The sequence below is a fragment of the Maniola hyperantus genome, chromosome Z (genome assembly GCF_902806685.2).
Source record: "Maniola hyperantus chromosome Z, iAphHyp1.2, whole genome shotgun sequence".
Classification (NCBI taxonomy): domain Eukaryota; kingdom Metazoa; phylum Arthropoda; class Insecta; order Lepidoptera; family Nymphalidae; genus Maniola; species Maniola hyperantus.
In genome coordinates this window covers 10,398,736-10,416,596 of record NC_048564.1, presented here as the reverse complement: position 1 = coordinate 10,416,596, position 17,861 = coordinate 10,398,736, and the positions used below count along the sequence as shown (strand labels likewise).

At 34.9% G+C, this 17,861-nt stretch overlaps 2 protein-coding genes across 3 annotated transcripts; one reads left to right on the top strand and one right to left on the bottom strand.

Moving 5' to 3' along the window:
- The first annotated feature begins 1,030 nt into the window (after window positions 1–1,030).
- LOC117995624 (ciliary microtubule-associated protein 2-like) lies at window positions 1,031–2,109 on the top strand. Its single transcript, XM_034983613.2, has one exon. The coding sequence runs from the start codon at window positions 1,037–1,039 to the stop codon at window positions 2,105–2,107; it is 1,071 nt and encodes a 356-aa protein (XP_034839504.1). The 5' UTR covers window positions 1,031–1,036; the 3' UTR covers window positions 2,108–2,109.
- A 4,718-nt stretch (window positions 2,110–6,827) lies between these two features.
- LOC117995742 (nuclear pore complex protein Nup153-like) lies at window positions 6,828–17,138 on the bottom strand. 2 transcript variants are annotated; one of them, XM_069508994.1, is made up of 8 exons: window positions 16,736–17,138; window positions 13,110–13,334; window positions 12,369–12,609; window positions 11,970–12,290; window positions 11,737–11,896; window positions 11,292–11,656; window positions 8,668–11,171; window positions 6,828–7,830 (listed from the first exon to the last, which is right to left on the bottom strand). In XM_069508994.1, exons 1-8 carry the CDS (start codon window positions 16,799–16,801, stop codon window positions 7,675–7,677), a joined length of 4,038 nt encoding a protein of 1,345 aa, XP_069365095.1. In that variant the 5' UTR covers window positions 16,802–17,138; the 3' UTR covers window positions 6,828–7,674. The 2 variants fall into 2 exon arrangements, with proteins under 2 accessions (XP_069365095.1, XP_034839625.1); XM_034983734.2 differs by having other exon boundaries at window positions 8,668–11,656.
- Window positions 17,139–17,861: the final 723 nt, after the last annotated feature.

Sequence of the window (17,861 nt, the reverse complement as noted above, 5' to 3'; positions counted from 1 at the left end):
AAGTGTGAATTTGTGGTTACATCTCAAAAATTGTTTTTCAGATTTTTTTATTTTTTTATAGACTAGCGCTTGGCTGCAATCAGACCTGATGGCAAGTAATGATGCAGCCTAAGATGGAGCGCGCTTGCCTAGAAGATGCCTATTCACTTTTGACTTGAAGGATAAGATAACTATACCAAACGGGGTATCATAATATGAAGGGGCTTTATTTGTACATTCTAAAACAGATTTTTATTTATTTTTTGCATAATAGTTGTTGGTTTATCGAGCAAAATGTCAAAAAAATACCCGAGTACGGAACGAGTTTTTTTAGAAAATATGGCTGCAATATAATGATGTAGTATATTTTTAGAACAAATTTATGAGGCCCTTTCAGTTGACACCCCCCACACGATAAGATAGATTTTTTTTAAAACCTTAAAAAAATTTACGCCATAATTTTTTTTACCAGAAGACTTCCTACCATTATCAAAACTACATAATATAAATCCTACTGCAGTCATCGTATTTTGCGAACGAAATATCTACTAAAATCTATCTACTCTATAGTACCTACAGTCAAATTTTTTTTTCTTCAAACAATCAATCATATCCTGTTTTTGGCACCAACTTCCTATTGGTCTGAGCCATTCTAGGTCCATGGTCTGAGGCCTGAGCTAGTTCATTCTGCCCGAGTCCTAGTTATCGGGTACCTAACCATTCTGCAATAGATATGTACCATGTACCTGTGTACAACAAAAGACTAAACATATAACTAACATATATACTAACAGTGGAATTCATAGTCCGGAGGTGAACAGTTCCACAAAATCCACCATTCCGTATTCGCATAATTTTTATTTTCAATATAGGCAAATGACAGACGTCAGTGTTGCGTCACTCTTACGATATTTCAATTTCATGTCTCGGCCTCGACTATATGGTCTCGAAGGTTTTCCTTTCCTATATTTTTGTTAAAATTGTAATTCACTCTGGTATTACTGTAAATAAAATAAAATACAGTGATAAAAAAAAATCAAATCTTAACAAAACTAAAATGATTATAAAGGAGAAACATTGCGCTGGTTTTAACTCTAGTCAAAAAAGATTTGGAATAATAACCGTACATCCAAGTTTAGACCCTAGTGGTCTTTACACAATAAGACCGGATGGTTGTGACCCCTGTCTTTATCATCCAAAACCAATTCATGAAATTTTTGAAGTCAACAAGAACAATAAAAGTGATAAAGACCCGTGGAGATACAAAAAAGAGTTAGAAGATTGGGCCAAGAATTTAGGATATAGGAATCAAAAAGTACTGGAACAAAGAAGGTGGTTCAATTCAGTGCTAGGTCCAGCGTGGCACGAATTAACTGAATTACGTAGGTATGAAGCTGCTTGTAAAAATGTAGGATTTGGAAGAACCGCTCGCTTTAAATCTTCTAAAAATGTATTGCCTGGTCCTGGAACTTATTTTACAAATACTCCATTCAAACCTTCACCATACGGACCACATTCTACTAGACCGACATTTGAAAGGGACCAACCGTGTCGTTTTAAGGATACCTCGCCCAAGTGGTCATTAGCACCAAACAGGTACACCATTGTCGATAGAGAGAGTATAGAATTTAAACCAAAAAAAATTGCATCGCTCCGTGGTCCTTACGATCTTTTTACGGGTAAGCGCGATGGGAGCACAATAAAAAATCATTTTAATACATCATCGCGAGCCGCAGCAGCGTCATGGCCCGTTGCTCTAAACAGTACTCTGGACAAATACAATAAGTCTCACTTTGGAGTAATGAACAAAACGAACCGAAGCCACCCATACAGAGGACGCAATATGTTAGTCGATTTATCCATGTGTCTGCGTAAACCAAAAGACCCGGGGCCGGCACATTATAACATTGAAAAACAGAATATTTTCATACAAAACAAATGGGGATTCAATAGTAGTTACGATAAGTCCCCTGGATATCAACGAGCAGTAGTTTGGCCTGCTGTTGGAAGATACGACGTAAAAAGTATTACTTGTGGCATCCTAGGTCAAGGTCATCGGCATGTGTTCCTTAGTACACAGAAAAGAACGATTGGAGCTGTTTTACCTGAGCCTATGAATTCTTTTTGAATATTATTTAATGAAATAGGTACCTACCTGCATATTATACTCTATCCGCGGCAAGAAATTGGTAAATATTGCGCACTCTCTGTTACGTAATCCCATACAAATTATAGAGCGAAAAATCTCAGTGAGCAATAACCATTTTAAGTCACCAATCAATCACAAACGACACTGTTTTCTAATTGAATTTCGTTTTTTTTAACATTTACAAATTTAATTTCGAATGTTTTTTGAAAATATGTTTGCGATTGGTGGGCGGTGTCTCAAAATGGATAACGCCCACAGAGATTTTTATTCTATAACTAGCTGACCCGGCGAACTTCGTACCGGCTAACAGTCGATTCTTTTTCAGGCAATTTTTTAAATTTTTCTCTCCGTAAGAACCATCCCCCTACTTAAAGGAATATTATAAAAACCGGCCAAATGCGTGGCGGGCCACGCGCAGTGCAGGTTCCGTAGTCACAATCCTCGAAAAACAGATATAACTCCTTAACCTGTGAACCCTAATTTCAGAATTTTAAGCCAAATTACAGATTTCTAGCACTAATAGTCTCTGAGATTAACCGAGGACGGACGGACATGGCGAAACTATAAGGGTTACTTGTTTACTACGGAACCCTAAAAAAAATTTAGCAAAATCGGTTCAGCTGTTCTCGAGATTTGCGATCAGTAACACATTCGTTCACACAGCGATTCATCAATATAATATACTAGCTGATCCCCGCGGCTTCGTCCGCGTGGATTTAGGTTTTTAAAGATCCCGTATAGCCTATGTCACTCAGGAATAATGTAGATTTCTACTGGTGAAAGAATTTTTAAAATCGGTTCAGTAGTTCGGTTTGGTAAAGTGTACAGTGCGTGTCGCTAAAACTCAGAAATGAGTCCCGGTACGATCAAGGTAGTTATATGGTGTGATAGCTCTCTATCTCCCGTCCATGAAGAAGGTTCCCGTTTTTACCTGAAGGATGTGCTTTTGAAGATATAAGGGTTGGAAGTTTCGCCCTATAGAAATTGCTAGAATATTCAAGCACATTCGAGAGTTTTCGAGAGAATTCCACAGAATATTCCAGATCATTGTAGAACATTCCAGAACATTCTCGAATGTGTGTCGAATATTCTGGAATCTGGCACATTGTGGACGATTCGAAGACTTTTCTCTACGGATAAACCTACCTATAGGGGTATATAAAGTAAGATCTGTCGTGGGTTCGAACGTTCTAGACCATTCTGGAATGTTGTGGAATGTTCGGGAATAGTTTGTAATGTTCAGGTATACACTTACTACGCGGGCGAAGCCGCGGGGTAAAAGCTAGTTTTTATATAATATTGAGATTTGTATGGAATTACGTAACAGAGACAGCGCTATACTAACTTCTTTCCGCGGATAGGAATAACGGCGGTTACGCACTCATCCGATCCGAGTCCGTGAAAATACTTCCTTTTGTTTTGTATGGTAGCTTGACATATGTCGTAGATAATCGCTGGTATTCTCACGGATGACTAATGGAACTCGGATGACGGAAGTGCAGTGCGTAACCGCCGTAAGTGTCATACATTTCTAATACAGTCCTTAAGGTGACGCAGGACGCTCGACCAAACCTATTTGCTTTTCACTTGACATTGTATGAGAAAGGTGAGAGGCACGATGATTTCACCGAAATCAAGGGTTTAGGAAAAGTATTTTTGAGAAAAAACTACTGAGTTTATGTTTGCAAAGTATAGTTATTTCAACTAATGAATAAATAAACTATGTCTAATGTTCAATTTCTTTAGAATTTTCATACTCCTAATCTTATTTATTTACGCCCAAACTTATCATAAATTTAGTGTTAAAATATGAATCTTTTGAGGCTCGTAACTTTAAAATCAATATTTTTTTCAATGTTTCATATATCAATAAACCTAGATAATGTCGAGATTTTTCGATATAAAATACTTAGTTTTGAGCGTACAGTATCAAATAATGTAGTAATTACCCTCCTACGTTTGTATGAAGAAAGCATCGTCCTGAGCCCCCTTAAATATAAAAACTATTTGCCGTCTCCGTGCATCGTTCGACTAAAACTTTGTAGTTTTGGTTCGAATTTGCGTCCGACGACAGGGTCTTCTCCAGTTGGCCGAAGAGGCCTTTAGGAGAATTTCACTGGCTAGGGCCCGCCATCTTGGCTTGGGGCCTCGTGGCTGGAATTTGCGTGATGGGTTTCTAATATGGTACCATCAACGTACAATAGATGGCGTGTTAATCGTATTAACTAGTCTAAAATATATAAATGGAAAAGGTGACTGACTGACTGATCTATCAACGCACAGCTCAAACTACTGGACGGATCGGGCTGAAATTTGGCACGCCGATAGCTATTATGACGTATGCATCTGCTAAGGATTTTTTCAAAATTCAACCCCTAAAGGGGTGAAATTTGTGTAGTTCACGCAGACGAAGTTTCGAGCATAAGCTAGTTTTAAATAAAACTCCTCTATGTGGCAAACGGGGTGTACGTTACAAAGCTGTTTAAGCATTTATAGGAAGTTTTAGGAAATAAAACTAAGTCGTTAAAATTGCTGTCTTTATTGAGGAACAAATCTAAAATTTGAACAACTATTATCGTTCACTGCTTACTAAACATTATATAATTTCAATATTCAAGACACGGAGGCCAGTTTTCAGATAATAAAGTTTTTAGTTTTGCCCCCCAATCTTTCAATACTTGTTTATTTAAATTTCATAGACTAATATTACATTTCAAAAACTACCTATTACATATTTTACACAATGTTCTAGCACGTAGATGCATTCAGATAACCATTTCGATTTACTTAGTATCGCTACAAAAATATTTCCTTATCATATCATAAATGCGTCTACGCACTGATCTTATAATAACACAAACCAATAATTCTATTTTTCCTTAAAGAAAATAAAATTGTAGTGCATATTTCAATATGGTTCATTTCTATATCGACACACTACACTTTTACTTAGCGACTAACTACTTTTAGCGATAATTAAATAACATAATTTCGAAAAAATATATGCCACATAATACTAGTCTATTCACATAAAAAATAATGAAGCAATATCTATCCAGCATAATATTATAATTATCATAATCAAAAAGAAAATATTAAAATAAAACTTAAAGCTAGCCTTATTTAATTACTATAATCATAATTTAATTATCAACAGCCTAGTGATTAAGACTTCGGCCTCTAATCATTTAAAATTAAGTGTCAGGGATTAAACAAGCGATAACTTGGAGGCAGCTTCCACAACTCATTACCACTCTAAAACCACCCCCAAAATAGTGGTCATAGACATTATAATTTATCGTGCGCCATTTTAACTCTATGGGTCAATCGTCATGTCAAAAGTACGGTTCACCTTTAAAATAAGGATTAAAATCGTACTTTTGACATGAAATTTAAAACATACAGTTAATGTGGCGCGTGACGAGTTAAATTTTACGCATTATATCTTCATCACAGGTAATCGAAATCGTCTTTATTAGATTGAATACAATATTCTCCATCGCTATACTCTTAAAGATGATATAAAACGTTATAATAACTCGATCAAAAATGCTTTGGAATTTAAAAAGAAATTGAAAAAAACTAAATGGTTTTAGTGGTAAGAACGGCATGACACCCTTAAAATATCACTTCTTTGATCTCTGACACACTGTATGAAACAAGAATTTAATTATTTCATTTATTAACGTTATAATTATTAATAATTTATAATTAATATTTAATAAGTTACAATTAATATTTAACAAGTTATAATTCGAGACAATAGTCAAGAATTAAGTGAATAAATCATAATAAAATGGAGACACACATTAAAAATGAGAAGAAAAATAACATGCTGATGACAATGTTGACAAGAATTAAAATAAAAATTAAAATTGATCATGCTTTGAATTTGTTATAACTTAAGTCCATTATTAATAAAAATAAAAATTTATTTAACATTATTCATTGATCATCATAATTCAACAATGCAACAAAAAGTAGACGATCGCGCCATTTCGGGGTGCATGTGCTATGCACCCCGAAATGTTTTATCTATTGTGACATAAAAACCATAGTGTTGTTACTACACAGTAATTCTAAAATTTCTTAATTTCAAATTATAATAGTTATTATGAAATTTTATAAATACATATATTTTTTATTCCTAATTTCGAGTATGGAATAGAAATGCATTACAGTATTTCTAACTTCTATTCATGAATTCTTGTGTCGAAAATATATTCTTCCAATAAAGAAAATAATCCGTAATGGCGGCTTGTATACAGTTGCAGCTCGGTCGACGAAAAAGTATTAACTAATTCTGTAATAATGTAGTAATAGTGTAGTAATATTAATAACTTATGTTCTTCTTTTTTTGTATTTAATGATACACAATTTCACGAGCATCGCATAAAGTAACTTTCCCATTCGTTTGCGTGAGATCGTAATTAGCAAAACGATGAAAATAAATCGTCAACAATAACAACCGAAACCGTAACAGGAACATAATATTGTATAAAGTATTAAATATTTGAGTTCTCTGAGTGTAAATCTACTGAAGTGTGTGAATATAGACAGATATAGTATGCGAATGAGAGCATTCCCTCTCATTCGCATACTATATCTGTTAGCGCTCCACATTTGGATTAATTTCTTTATTGGCACAAGTTATATAGGCCGATACTCTTTTCGCGAAGTGTTTAGTAGCAAATTATTGTTAGCACAACACAACGCCAGTAACGCGAAAAATAATTAAATACTGTATTTTTTTATAGTATTGACATTTTGGGAAAATGCCTATCGCGTACGAACTGGTGGAAGATTATGTTAACATAGCATTATAGTAAAGGCTTCGTATATATATACGAAATAAACAAATAAGGTAATTTTGATATATATTATGTGCATATAGTAGAATTTTAAACTAAACGAAGCATTTTTACAGCAAACTAATGCCATCATATTGAGTCAGTGATTCGTATCACTATGTTTTTGTTCCAATACTGTCTGTTATTACCAAACTACGCCAAAGCCACTTTTAGGAAGGGTTATGATTTTGGCAGTCTATGTATATATACATGTATGTTTGTATCTGTGTGTTCCACTATAGCTGCTAAACTACTAGGCCGATTTTGATGAATGTGGTGTCAATTGATTTTTTGTTATGGTCTGGGTGACATAGGCTACATTTTATACGAACAAAGTTGATCTGGCAGATGTTACATCCAAAAAAGTGGGAATAAGGGAATACTATTGTGTAGGATGTCAAATAAAAGAGGAAAAATACTGAATTCATAAATATAAATATAGTATATCCCATTTTACTATAATATTATTACGTATTAAAAGCGTTTATTAAGACGATCGCAGTTGGGTTTTAGTTTCAACTTTATCTTGTTCAAAAAAACTGACAGCCCAGGAATCGTCAATATGCTTTGTTCTGTTGAAAATTCGACTATAATAGTGATAAACATCATAATTTATTGCCAAAAGGGAAAATCACTTGTTTACAATGCCATTGATTATAAGAATTAATTACCAGAGGCGTAGGATTGGAGTAGGATTCATCGTTGGTTGGTTCGACGAACGGCTCGCCTGATCGGTCGCCGGCTCATCGCATTGGCAGCCCCACCAGCAGTGCCTATGTTAAACTGTCGCTGCGGGGATCCTGCCGCCTGCGCTCCGAACTTGTACACTCCGCCTTGTGATTGCGCTTGTTGCTGTAAATCAAGTTAACACATACATAACACATACACACAACCCCCCGGGCACCGGAGGAAAGGAGGCAGACGTAGTTTGGCTGCGTTACTCGCATGCCGCACACCATAGTCCTCGTTCGGGCATGAACGATTAGTATTTATCAATTATTATTTTTAATTTTCGTCTTTTTGTGTTTCCTAACGATCACTTCCATATTAAGAAACATTAGCCATGGTACAAGGTAAATAGCTCTAATTTACCTAGAATCGATTTGTTGATGCTGGGCGAGTTTCTTGCATTAAACAAAGACTTTTGTTTGAAAGAATTTTGTAATGTAAAACTTCCACATAAGTAGGTATACTTATAATCTTAATAAACATAATAATTAAAAGTTCCAAAACCCGTATCTGCGTGTTAGGTATATTATATTATGCATTTCACGGTAGGTAGTTATTAGAGGTTATGTTATTGAAATCTAGGATTTAGTGCGATAGCTGCTGGATCTTGCCGAGCAAGATTGTCACTTATTTCGCATGTGGAACGTAAACTAATAACTTGCTAGTTTTTTTATGTGTTATCGCACTGAGTGACCGCACACGACCGCGCACTTTTGAATTCTCTAACACACAAAATAACTTAACTACTGTCTTGTTACTGTCCTTAGAACTACTCTTACTGTTGGCAGATACAGATGTGACGTCACAAATGACGCCATGACACCGGCGAGCGTTTTGGAGCGTATTTGAAAACTTACAATTAAAATGGTAATTTTTTGCTAGCTTAATATTATTATTATTATTGTAACTATATAACTGCACAGGAAAATAAAGAATAATAAAATATTTTAAAAATCTAACCTGTCCAAATCCAAAAACTCCTGCAGTCTGCTGAGCACCAAAGTTGAATGTTGGTGTAACAGGGTTCAGCGGGGCAGCCTCGAATGTTGGTAAAGAAGGATTCGGTGTCCCAAACGAAGGAGTTGCACCTGCGTTTGGCGTTGCAAACATTCCCACGGATGGTCCAATGTTGTTTACCGCCTGTGCTCCAAATATATTTGGCGGAGCTTGACTTTGTACAGTCGGCGAGAACATAGCAGACTGATTGTTATTAACTTGACTTGATATCCCAAACATGTTTTGAGGCTGGGGCTGTGTGGGATTTCCGAAAGTCGGCGCAGGAGTCACGTTGTTGGCGTTGAACTGCATAGATGAGCCAAAAGAAAAGGTTGCCGGTTTTTGCACATTATTCGTCCCAGGAATTTGCCCAAACATGTTAGAATTGTTGTTACTCATAGACCAAATGTTTTCTTTCTTGTCTGGCGCGCCAAACATTGTACCTGGTGCATTTCCTACTGAACTATTCGCAGGATCTATAGTGTTTCCTGAGGGCAATTTAAGCGACCCCAAAGTAGAGTTTTGATTCAGCGACCACGTGTTTTCTTTCTTTGTTTGTAGTGAAAACAGATTACTGGATTGAACCGGAAGTAAATTATTATTGCCTTGTTCAATGCTGTTTCCTGAAACCATTTTAATTGCGTCCACTTCATTATTTGATGGCCACATTATATTATCCTTCCTTGTTGGTCCCCCCACAAGTCCTGAAGCTATTGGATTCGAGGATTTTGAGTTTCCTGTAGTTGATCCGCTTCCTCCAGATATTGCATTAGCAGAACTAATGTTACCACTTGCCAAAATATTGCCGGCATTTGATGTTGGCAAACTAAACACCGGAGGTATTTCAGAAGTCTTTCCAAAAGTGAAATTAAACTTAGGCTTCTCAACTTGTGCATTTTGAGTGTTAGAACCGAAACTAAATACAGGCGCACTGGAGAGCGACGGCACTGCTACCGTCGTACTTGTCGTGATTGTTTCATTTTTATTAAATAATGATAACGACGAAGGAACTGGATCGGTTTTAGGAAATAATTGCATTGAAGTTGTATAGACAGGCTCACTTTTTTGGAAAAACGAAATAGACGAAGTTGAACGTTCTTGTATAGTGGGAAAAGATAAACTAGATGTTGAGGCTTTTGTAACAGCAGGAAATAAGTGTGAACCTGAGTTACCAGAACCAGAAAAACTAAATGTACTTTGAGGCACATTTGCGTCAGCAGCAGCTGTCGCTACAGCCTTTGTATTAGCAAGTTGTTCTGTTTGCGCAAAAGAAATCACCGCCGATGCAGTTGTACCTACTGAAGAAGTGTTTAACGGTATCCCAAATAAACCAACTGGCTTTTGAATATCGTTTGAAGCACTAGTATTAGGTTGTTCAATATTTGGAACTTCCTGAATTTTTTCATCAGTTTCTATTGAAGTTTTAGATGGTTTTCTCTCAGAAAATTTTGAGCCTGCATTGATTGGACTGCTGAAAACAGCAGTGGTCGCAGATGCCGATGGTATAATGGATTTCGATACACCAAATATAAATGCTTGTTTAGAAGTCTCTTCTGCTATTGTTTCTTCCTCAGTGATAATCTTATTATAATTTTTCGGCTTAGGTATACCAAAGGTAAAAGTTGCATGTTCAGATACATTATTATTATTTGTTTCTGACTGTTTAACTGACATTTCTAACTGTGTCACAGGTAAAGACTCGGTCTTGTTTTCGGAGATGTTTTGATCAATGCCAAACTTGAAAGTTGAATTTTGAAGAGTACCAAAATTAAAATCCACCCTTTCAGATTCTTTCATTTTTCCAGACTTTTCTGTATCACAGCAGATACACTTGCTTCTATCTTTATCATTTCGCACCAAGCAATTTGTACATTCCCATTTTTCACATTGTGAACTCATAATATTTTTAAATGTGGAATCACTGCTTTTCTGAATACCAATTTTAGGCTGAGATAAATGTTCTTTAGTCTTACTTTGTGAAGAAGCAGGCTTTGCGTCGCCACATGCTGCACATTTATCAGCACTGCTTTTATTTTTTATCCAGCAAACATCACATTTCCATTCGTTAGCATTGTCAGGCTTACTCTTACTAACAGCAGTTAAATCCTCAGATTTCTTATCGCTACAACAAACACATTTGCCTACACCTTCATTATTGCTGCAACCTGCACATTTGCATTTGTATGTAATAAATGAGTTTGTTACCAATCCGTCAACTTTGTCATTTTGTTTTTCACAGGTAGTACATTTATCAAAGCATTCTTGACTCAAAGCAACCTTACAGACTGAACAACGCTTGGCTTTACTAGCGCTCTTAGTTGGCTTTCCAGCTCCACAACAAACACACTTATCAGAGTTGGCTTCATTAGGAACCCAGCAATCAACACATTTCCAGGTTTCGGATTGTATTTGTGTGTTAATTTTTTTGTTAGATTCCTTTTCTTTTGATGGTTCCATAGTCCGCCGCTCTGGAGAACCAAAAGTATAATTAGGGTGTGGTGAAGAAGTTTGTACTGTTCCTACATATTGTATCATAATGGGACTGGAAAATTTATAAGGATTATCGTTTAAAATAGTATGTGGCTTACTGGTAGTTTCCTTTTTATTCTTTATCAGTATATCTTGTTTCATCAAGTTTGTTGCAGAAATAGGCGTTGAATTGTCAGAAATAGGGGGATTTGCAGTAGTTGCAGTAGTAACAGATTTAGAATTGGTGGTGTTTGCGGATGTTTCGACCGCAGATATCTTTGCAATATTCGACAGGGTTTCCGTCACTGTACTGGTGCTAAATGTAAATTTAGGTAAATTATTTTGATCAATTTGTAAAACTGCAGTTGGGAGATTAACTGGAGCTGGCTCATCAGTGACTCCTATATTATTATTTCGGTTGACTCGTGTTAGGTTCACTTTCATTTTTGTAGTTAATTTATCAGATGTTTCTTTCGAATCGTTGCTGTAAACAATAAAAAGAAGATAAAAAATTACACTGCTTGATTTACAAATTTACTAATATTGAAATTCGTTTTGATTTACCATGAAATTTTTGACGCTGTATATGGTGCAACAGCCACTGAGCTGCTGTTTGATGCAATTATTTGGCGAGCAAGTATGGTGGTACCCATTTGTTTAGGTATTTGTTTGAATCGTAATATTTTCGACATGGTTGGTACATAAAGATCTTGAGTTTTGTATGCTAAAAGTAAATCAAAAAATAATTAATATAATTTAAACATTTAAAATCAAATTTCATGCTTAGTAAAACCTACCTTTATTTGGAAGTGATGTATCAAAGCTTTTAGGAGTTCTCAGACATTGTGATATCCTTTTGGCTTCTATTAATGGAGAAGAATAGTTTTCCAACAAATCCATTATCCGCCTGGTTGCATGGCTAATGGTAACGCTGTCATTATTTGCAGATTTACTAACTAATGCTGTCTTTCTGTGTTTGATATTGGGCATGTAGGCACCTGCTGCTCCCCCATATCTTGTTGTTCCCGCATAGAATGGTGAACCTAATAAACTTCGTTTTATTTGCTCTCTATTTGGCTCACTAGGAGCCTGTACCGAATTTGACGGTGGCAGTTTTTCTGAAATTTGATTACAATTGTAAAAATGTAATGGCACAAAATTTTACCTTACAAGTTTACTAAAAGTTTAATACTTACTGTATGGTTTTTCGTCCAGAAAGAGCGACTTTCGTTTTCTTGTAACTGAATTATAGCCTATACTTGCATAAGAATTTTGAAAATTATATTCGGTTGTGTTTTGTTCTGGAATGGTTTCTTCATTAGAAGAATGTTGAGGTGTTGATACTAAGTCAGTTTCTGGCGTAAATGTGCTACCTATTGGAGACTTTACTATACTGAATGTCTCAGTTGTTTCTGTATTTGTACTTGTGGATTTTGTCTGTAAAGCATATTCATTTTATTATTTTAAAGTCATAATTAATTGCTTTTGATCATCGAAGTACAAGACATGCTGTATATCAATGGTGTCCATTAAAATTTAATGTTCAACCACAGCTGCATACTTATTTTTGAAAGTTCGATATGTAAACTTCTCATAAGAAGGCTCAGTATGCTTTCAAAAGTTGTATAAGTGTTTAAAGAAGTTTTTAGCATCAAATTGGTTTTGCGTTGTATTGCAAAACCAATTCGATTACCTAGCTGGTTGCAACTCTGTTTAAAGCATAATGTATATTTTCTAATTTTCATTGGTTCACTATAAAATATATCTGATTACAAACTCGAAGCTATCACTCATTCTATCAGTTTTTGTGTATGGTTGCATATCTTATAGTTTGATGATTCAGATTATTTATTGGATACGAAACAGAAAAATAAAAATCTCTTAGGCCACTAGCCTTGAAGTACAAGTGCAATCTGAAAGGAAAAGCAATTACTTACTTTGGGTACATAGTCACTTGATGTAGATGGTGAACTATAGCGCATTTTTTTAGAAAGTGGTTGAGTTATTTGATCCTCTGGAGCCTCATCTTCTGTTGAAGAATCTGAAGACTCAGCAACTGGTGCCGAACCATTAGAATTTGAGGAACTTGGATTGCCAAACCATTTTGACATCGAAGCTGGCATTAAACCTGACATTCTTGCAGTTACATTCTTGACAAATGACTGGAAAAAGATTACATCATTAAGGTTTAGGTATGTAGGTATTTTTCAAAAGTCCCTAGAAAAGTCGCTAAATATTTTTTGTTGCTAAAAGTGAAAAAAGTCACTTGCGTCTTTGAAATGTCGTCATTATCTAGCGATTAAGTCGCTAAATTGGCAACACTAATCTAAATATATAAAAGGAAAAGGTGACTGACTGACTGACTGATCTATCAACCCACAACTCAAACTACTGCACGGATCAGGTTGAAATTTGGCATGCAGATAGCTATTATTACGTAGGCATCCGCTAAGAAAAGATTTTTGAAAATTCAACCCCTAAGAGGGTGAAATAGGGGTTTGAAATTTGTGTAGTCCACACGGACGAAGTCGCGAGCATACGCTAGTCATATACAAAATAGTCACAGATTACAGCATATGTCTCGTAAATGGATAAGTCGTGCGAAAGAACTTTTAGAACTAAATGATATTTTCATAATACAAGCAAGCGATGAGGCAGTTAAATATAAAAGCAAAAGCAAAGTACTTCATAACTCGCAAATTTACTCCACTAGCAACAAACATTTACACTTGATTTACTTTTAGACTGCATTTTCAAAAAGAAGCTAAAATTATAAGAACATCACAAAATAACTGGTCAAGTACGAGTCAGTTTCACACATGAAGGGTTCCCTACCATCGTACAAGACTATGTAATTAAATTTTTTAAATTTACATGGCGGTCATTTTTAAATTTTTATTTTTTGTCGTTATAAAGGCAATAGAAATACTCAGTGAAAATTTCAACTCTCTACCTATAGGCTATTGATTATGTCCTAACGAAAGGAAGTAAGACATTTACGAGTTTTTATTGCAGGAATCGTTCAATGGGCAATAAAAGAAGAAAAAACCGCGGAGTGCTATTAAATTAGAGGGTGGAAATTACGAATAGGTATGTAAAAGCATCCCTTTTGAAGTTTTCGATATATCTTAGACTGGCGGGTCACAACGAATTTGGTAACCATCACGGATATGGATTTTATTGGCTACAAAGGATAGAGGGCAACTATCTGAAGCCAAATATGGCACTCTTTTTTATTACATGTAAAATAAATACACTACTACAGTAAAAATAATAGAATTAAAATAAATAATAGGATACTCTAACAAATACAAGTGTGATCATTTGTATAAATGATATAACTTAGAAACCAACTGACTATGTACTAATTACCAATAAAAATTAATTCTCAGAGTATTGATAATTATGGAAATGGTACTAATTTGATTAAACCAAATCTTCTAACTTTAGTTATATGAGAATTACTAATGCTCAGATCTATATACATATATGTGTAAATATATGTATATTTATCTATATATAAAAATGAATCGCTAAATGTGTTGCTGATCGCAAATCTCGAGAACAGCTGAACCGATTTCGCTAATTCTTTTTAGGGTTCCGTACCTCAAAACGAAAAACGGAACCCTTATAGTTACACTTTGTTGTCTGTCTGTATGTCCGTCTGTCTGTCAAGAAACCTACAGGGTACTTCCCGTTGACCTAGAATCATCAAATTTGGCAGAAAGGTAGGTCTTATAGCTGGCATTAGGGGAAAAATCTGAAAATCGTAAATTTGTGGTTTCACACACAAAAAAAAATTGTAGTCTAAAACTAATAATTAGTATTTTCAATTTTCGAAGTAAGATAACTATATCAAGTGGGGTATCATATGAAAGGTCTTCACCTGTGCATTCTAAAACTGATTTTTATTTATTTTTATGCATCATAGTTTTTGAGTTATCATGCAAAATGTCGAAAAAATACGACTGAATTACGGAACCCTCGTTGCGCGAGCCTGACACGCACTTGGCCGGTTTTTTTAAATAATATTTCTTGAAGTACGAGAATGGTTCTTACGGAGAGGAAAATTAAAAAAATTAGAATCGACTGTTTGGCGGAACGAAGTTCGCCAGGGCAGCTAGTAATATTATAAATATGAATGTTTGTTTGTCCTTCTTTCATGCCATAAATAAGCACCCAGTCAACTTGATTTTTGGCATAGATATTTGAAAAGGCAGAGCGTAATTTATGCTACTTTTTATCCTGGAAAATCAAAGAGTTCCCACAAGATTTTTAAAAACGGTGCTTTTTCTGGGGCACATTCCATCTAATCTTGTATATCATTTTTGTTTACATAACTTTTAAAACACAATACTTTCTTATAAACTATTAATGAAATTAATTAGACAAAGCTGAAGTTTATCTCTCCAATAGATTGTTTTTGTAGCTTCCCTTGAAATCGAGTTACAGTGTATACAGTGGTATAGGTCTAATGTACAAAAAAGAAACAATTATTCTACAATATATTTTAGTACATAAATATAAATTATATATAAAATTCTATACAATAATTACATTTTCAAAAAATACATAATCACAATATTTACAAATAGATATAATACAATAATTGTAAATTACATATTATAATATAAGTGATGTGCACATAACTAAGGAAGATCATGCTTCATATACGTGAGATATATAAGAAGATCACCAGCATATCGGCCATGGTGAAAACCGTATTGACGATCACAAAGTAGGTAGTCATTCTTAATTATGTTCAAGTGCATGTCACTACACATAATTTATATTTTTTATATTTCTAGCAAATAAAATTGATGTTAAAAGTTTTGCCTAGGCCCCCCTAACATCACAATACCTGAGGGCCTAACATGCGCCCCGCGAGATAATTTTGTCTACGCATTTTCTCGTGTTTCTTCATAGAAATAAGACGAGTAAATGTGTAGACAAAATTTTCTCGTGGTGGGCGTGCTGATGGAGGAGGCAAAACCTAACCACAGATGGGTTGGGAGTTGAGTTGGAAAGTAGAACAGGGCTTTTGTAATATAATGCGTTTTTTCACCTAAACCAAACTGTCATTAATTTTGTACAAGTAAGAAGTATAATATGTAAGATTTTTCAATGAACTGTAATAGTGCAGCAATTGAACGAGTTGTTCAAAAATCTATAGCTAGCTTTTTAGTTACAATAATAGTATGTTTTATAATATTCGAGCAATAAGCAAATCCAATATTTGTTGATGAATTCGATAAGTTTGCAGTTACGTGGCCTGAAGAGGCACGGAATAGGAAATGGTGGAAGGATCGGAGGGAGGCCTTTGCCCAGACGTGGGACTGTACAGGCTAATTTACCATTAGAATATTTGTTGAGTGATGTGATGTACATAATAATTATCTTGTAAAGTTGGTCTTTTACTTGATAAACATGATTCATTCTATTTATCTTAGCTACAATTTACAGTCGCAGAGCGGAGCGTCGAGTTAATAATGTAAAAAATAAAAATATACATCTACGCGTGAGGCCATAAGTCGCCAAGAGCGGGAATTTAAAGAAAACTTACGTTATTAATGTCGTCGGTTGACGACCTAGCTCGCTTCTCCTTTCTGATCGGATATTTCGCACTCATTGTGATTTGTTATATTAATATCATTGATTGTTAACTGCTTGCAGGATAAACTTTATATGTTAAATATTTTTCGGTTAAATCTCACAATTATTGGCAAAAACGTGACAAACATGGCGTCTTTGATAAATGTCAGAGCTGTGTCAGAGAATGAACGCACAACACTAAACTTGTATGATTTATTACAATGTCCCGAAATCACATAATTTACAATCGCCGACAACGTATTAAAGACAATTTTATTATTTTTACAACGGTTCAAAGCAAGGTTCAACTTAAAGAACCTATGCAAAGAACAGTCCGAAATATTATTACAAGCAATTTTTATTCTAATGACCAATCACATACAAACAGACCATAGACCATCTAGACAAAAGGAAATGTACTGATTATATACTCTTTGCAAAACGGTAATACTTTAGAGTATTAATTAAACCTCAGGTTTAAAAAACTAATTTAATATCTCTGGGTAATATTGAATATCGTCTGTGCGTAAACGGTGCGTAAAGCCCACGTAAAGCCCAAAGAATTTCTACACGTTACCTATGTTGGTCGATGGTAAAGCCAGTTGAAGAAAAAAAACCAAAACACAGATATTAACTTTTTAAGACTATGGTCTATCTGTGGTACTGCCGTTCATCGTAACTTGACGCGTGAGAATTTATATTGGCACCATTGTTTTGTTTGCTTTACTCCTTAGAAGTTAGGGCCAGAGACGGCAGGGGGTGGCAACTTTGTATGGGGCCACTGCAGACTTTTTTAAGGAAGCATTTAGAATGAAACAAAGAAATTCTTTGTCTCATTCTAGACTTCAAAGTCAGAGACAAAGTTTCAAACTATAAATGGATAACTACTAATGGATTGCCAGCATTAAAAAATATTTTCTATGGTATGAATTATGATGCAGCTCACAAAGTTCTTAATCATTGTTTATTTAATTACAAACAACAGGAAAACTTTTTGTTTTCGCAGTAATTTTCATACAGTTATCTTTATTTTATAATGTAGTTAAAATATCATTTAGTTTAAAAAGTATGGATCGCTGTCGTACCGGGAAATATTG

Bases quoted from the DNA above. Each gene is read 5' to 3' on its own strand.
- LOC117995624 (XM_034983613.2), top strand. From the start codon at position 1,037: ATGATTATAAAGGAGAAACATTGCGCTGGTTTTAACTCTAGTCAAAAA.
- LOC117995742 (XM_034983734.2), bottom strand. From the start codon at position 16,801: ATGAGTGCGAAATATCCGATCAGAAAGGAGAAGCGAGCTAGGTCGTCA. The intron at 12,610-13,109 runs GTAAGTAATTGC...TATGCTTTACAG, and splicing joins CAAGTGACTATGTACCCAAA to ACAAAATCCACAAGTACAAA. The intron at 11,897-11,969 runs GTAGGTTTTACT...ATTTACTTTTAG, and splicing joins TACATCACTTCCAAATAAAG to CATACAAAACTCAAGATCTT.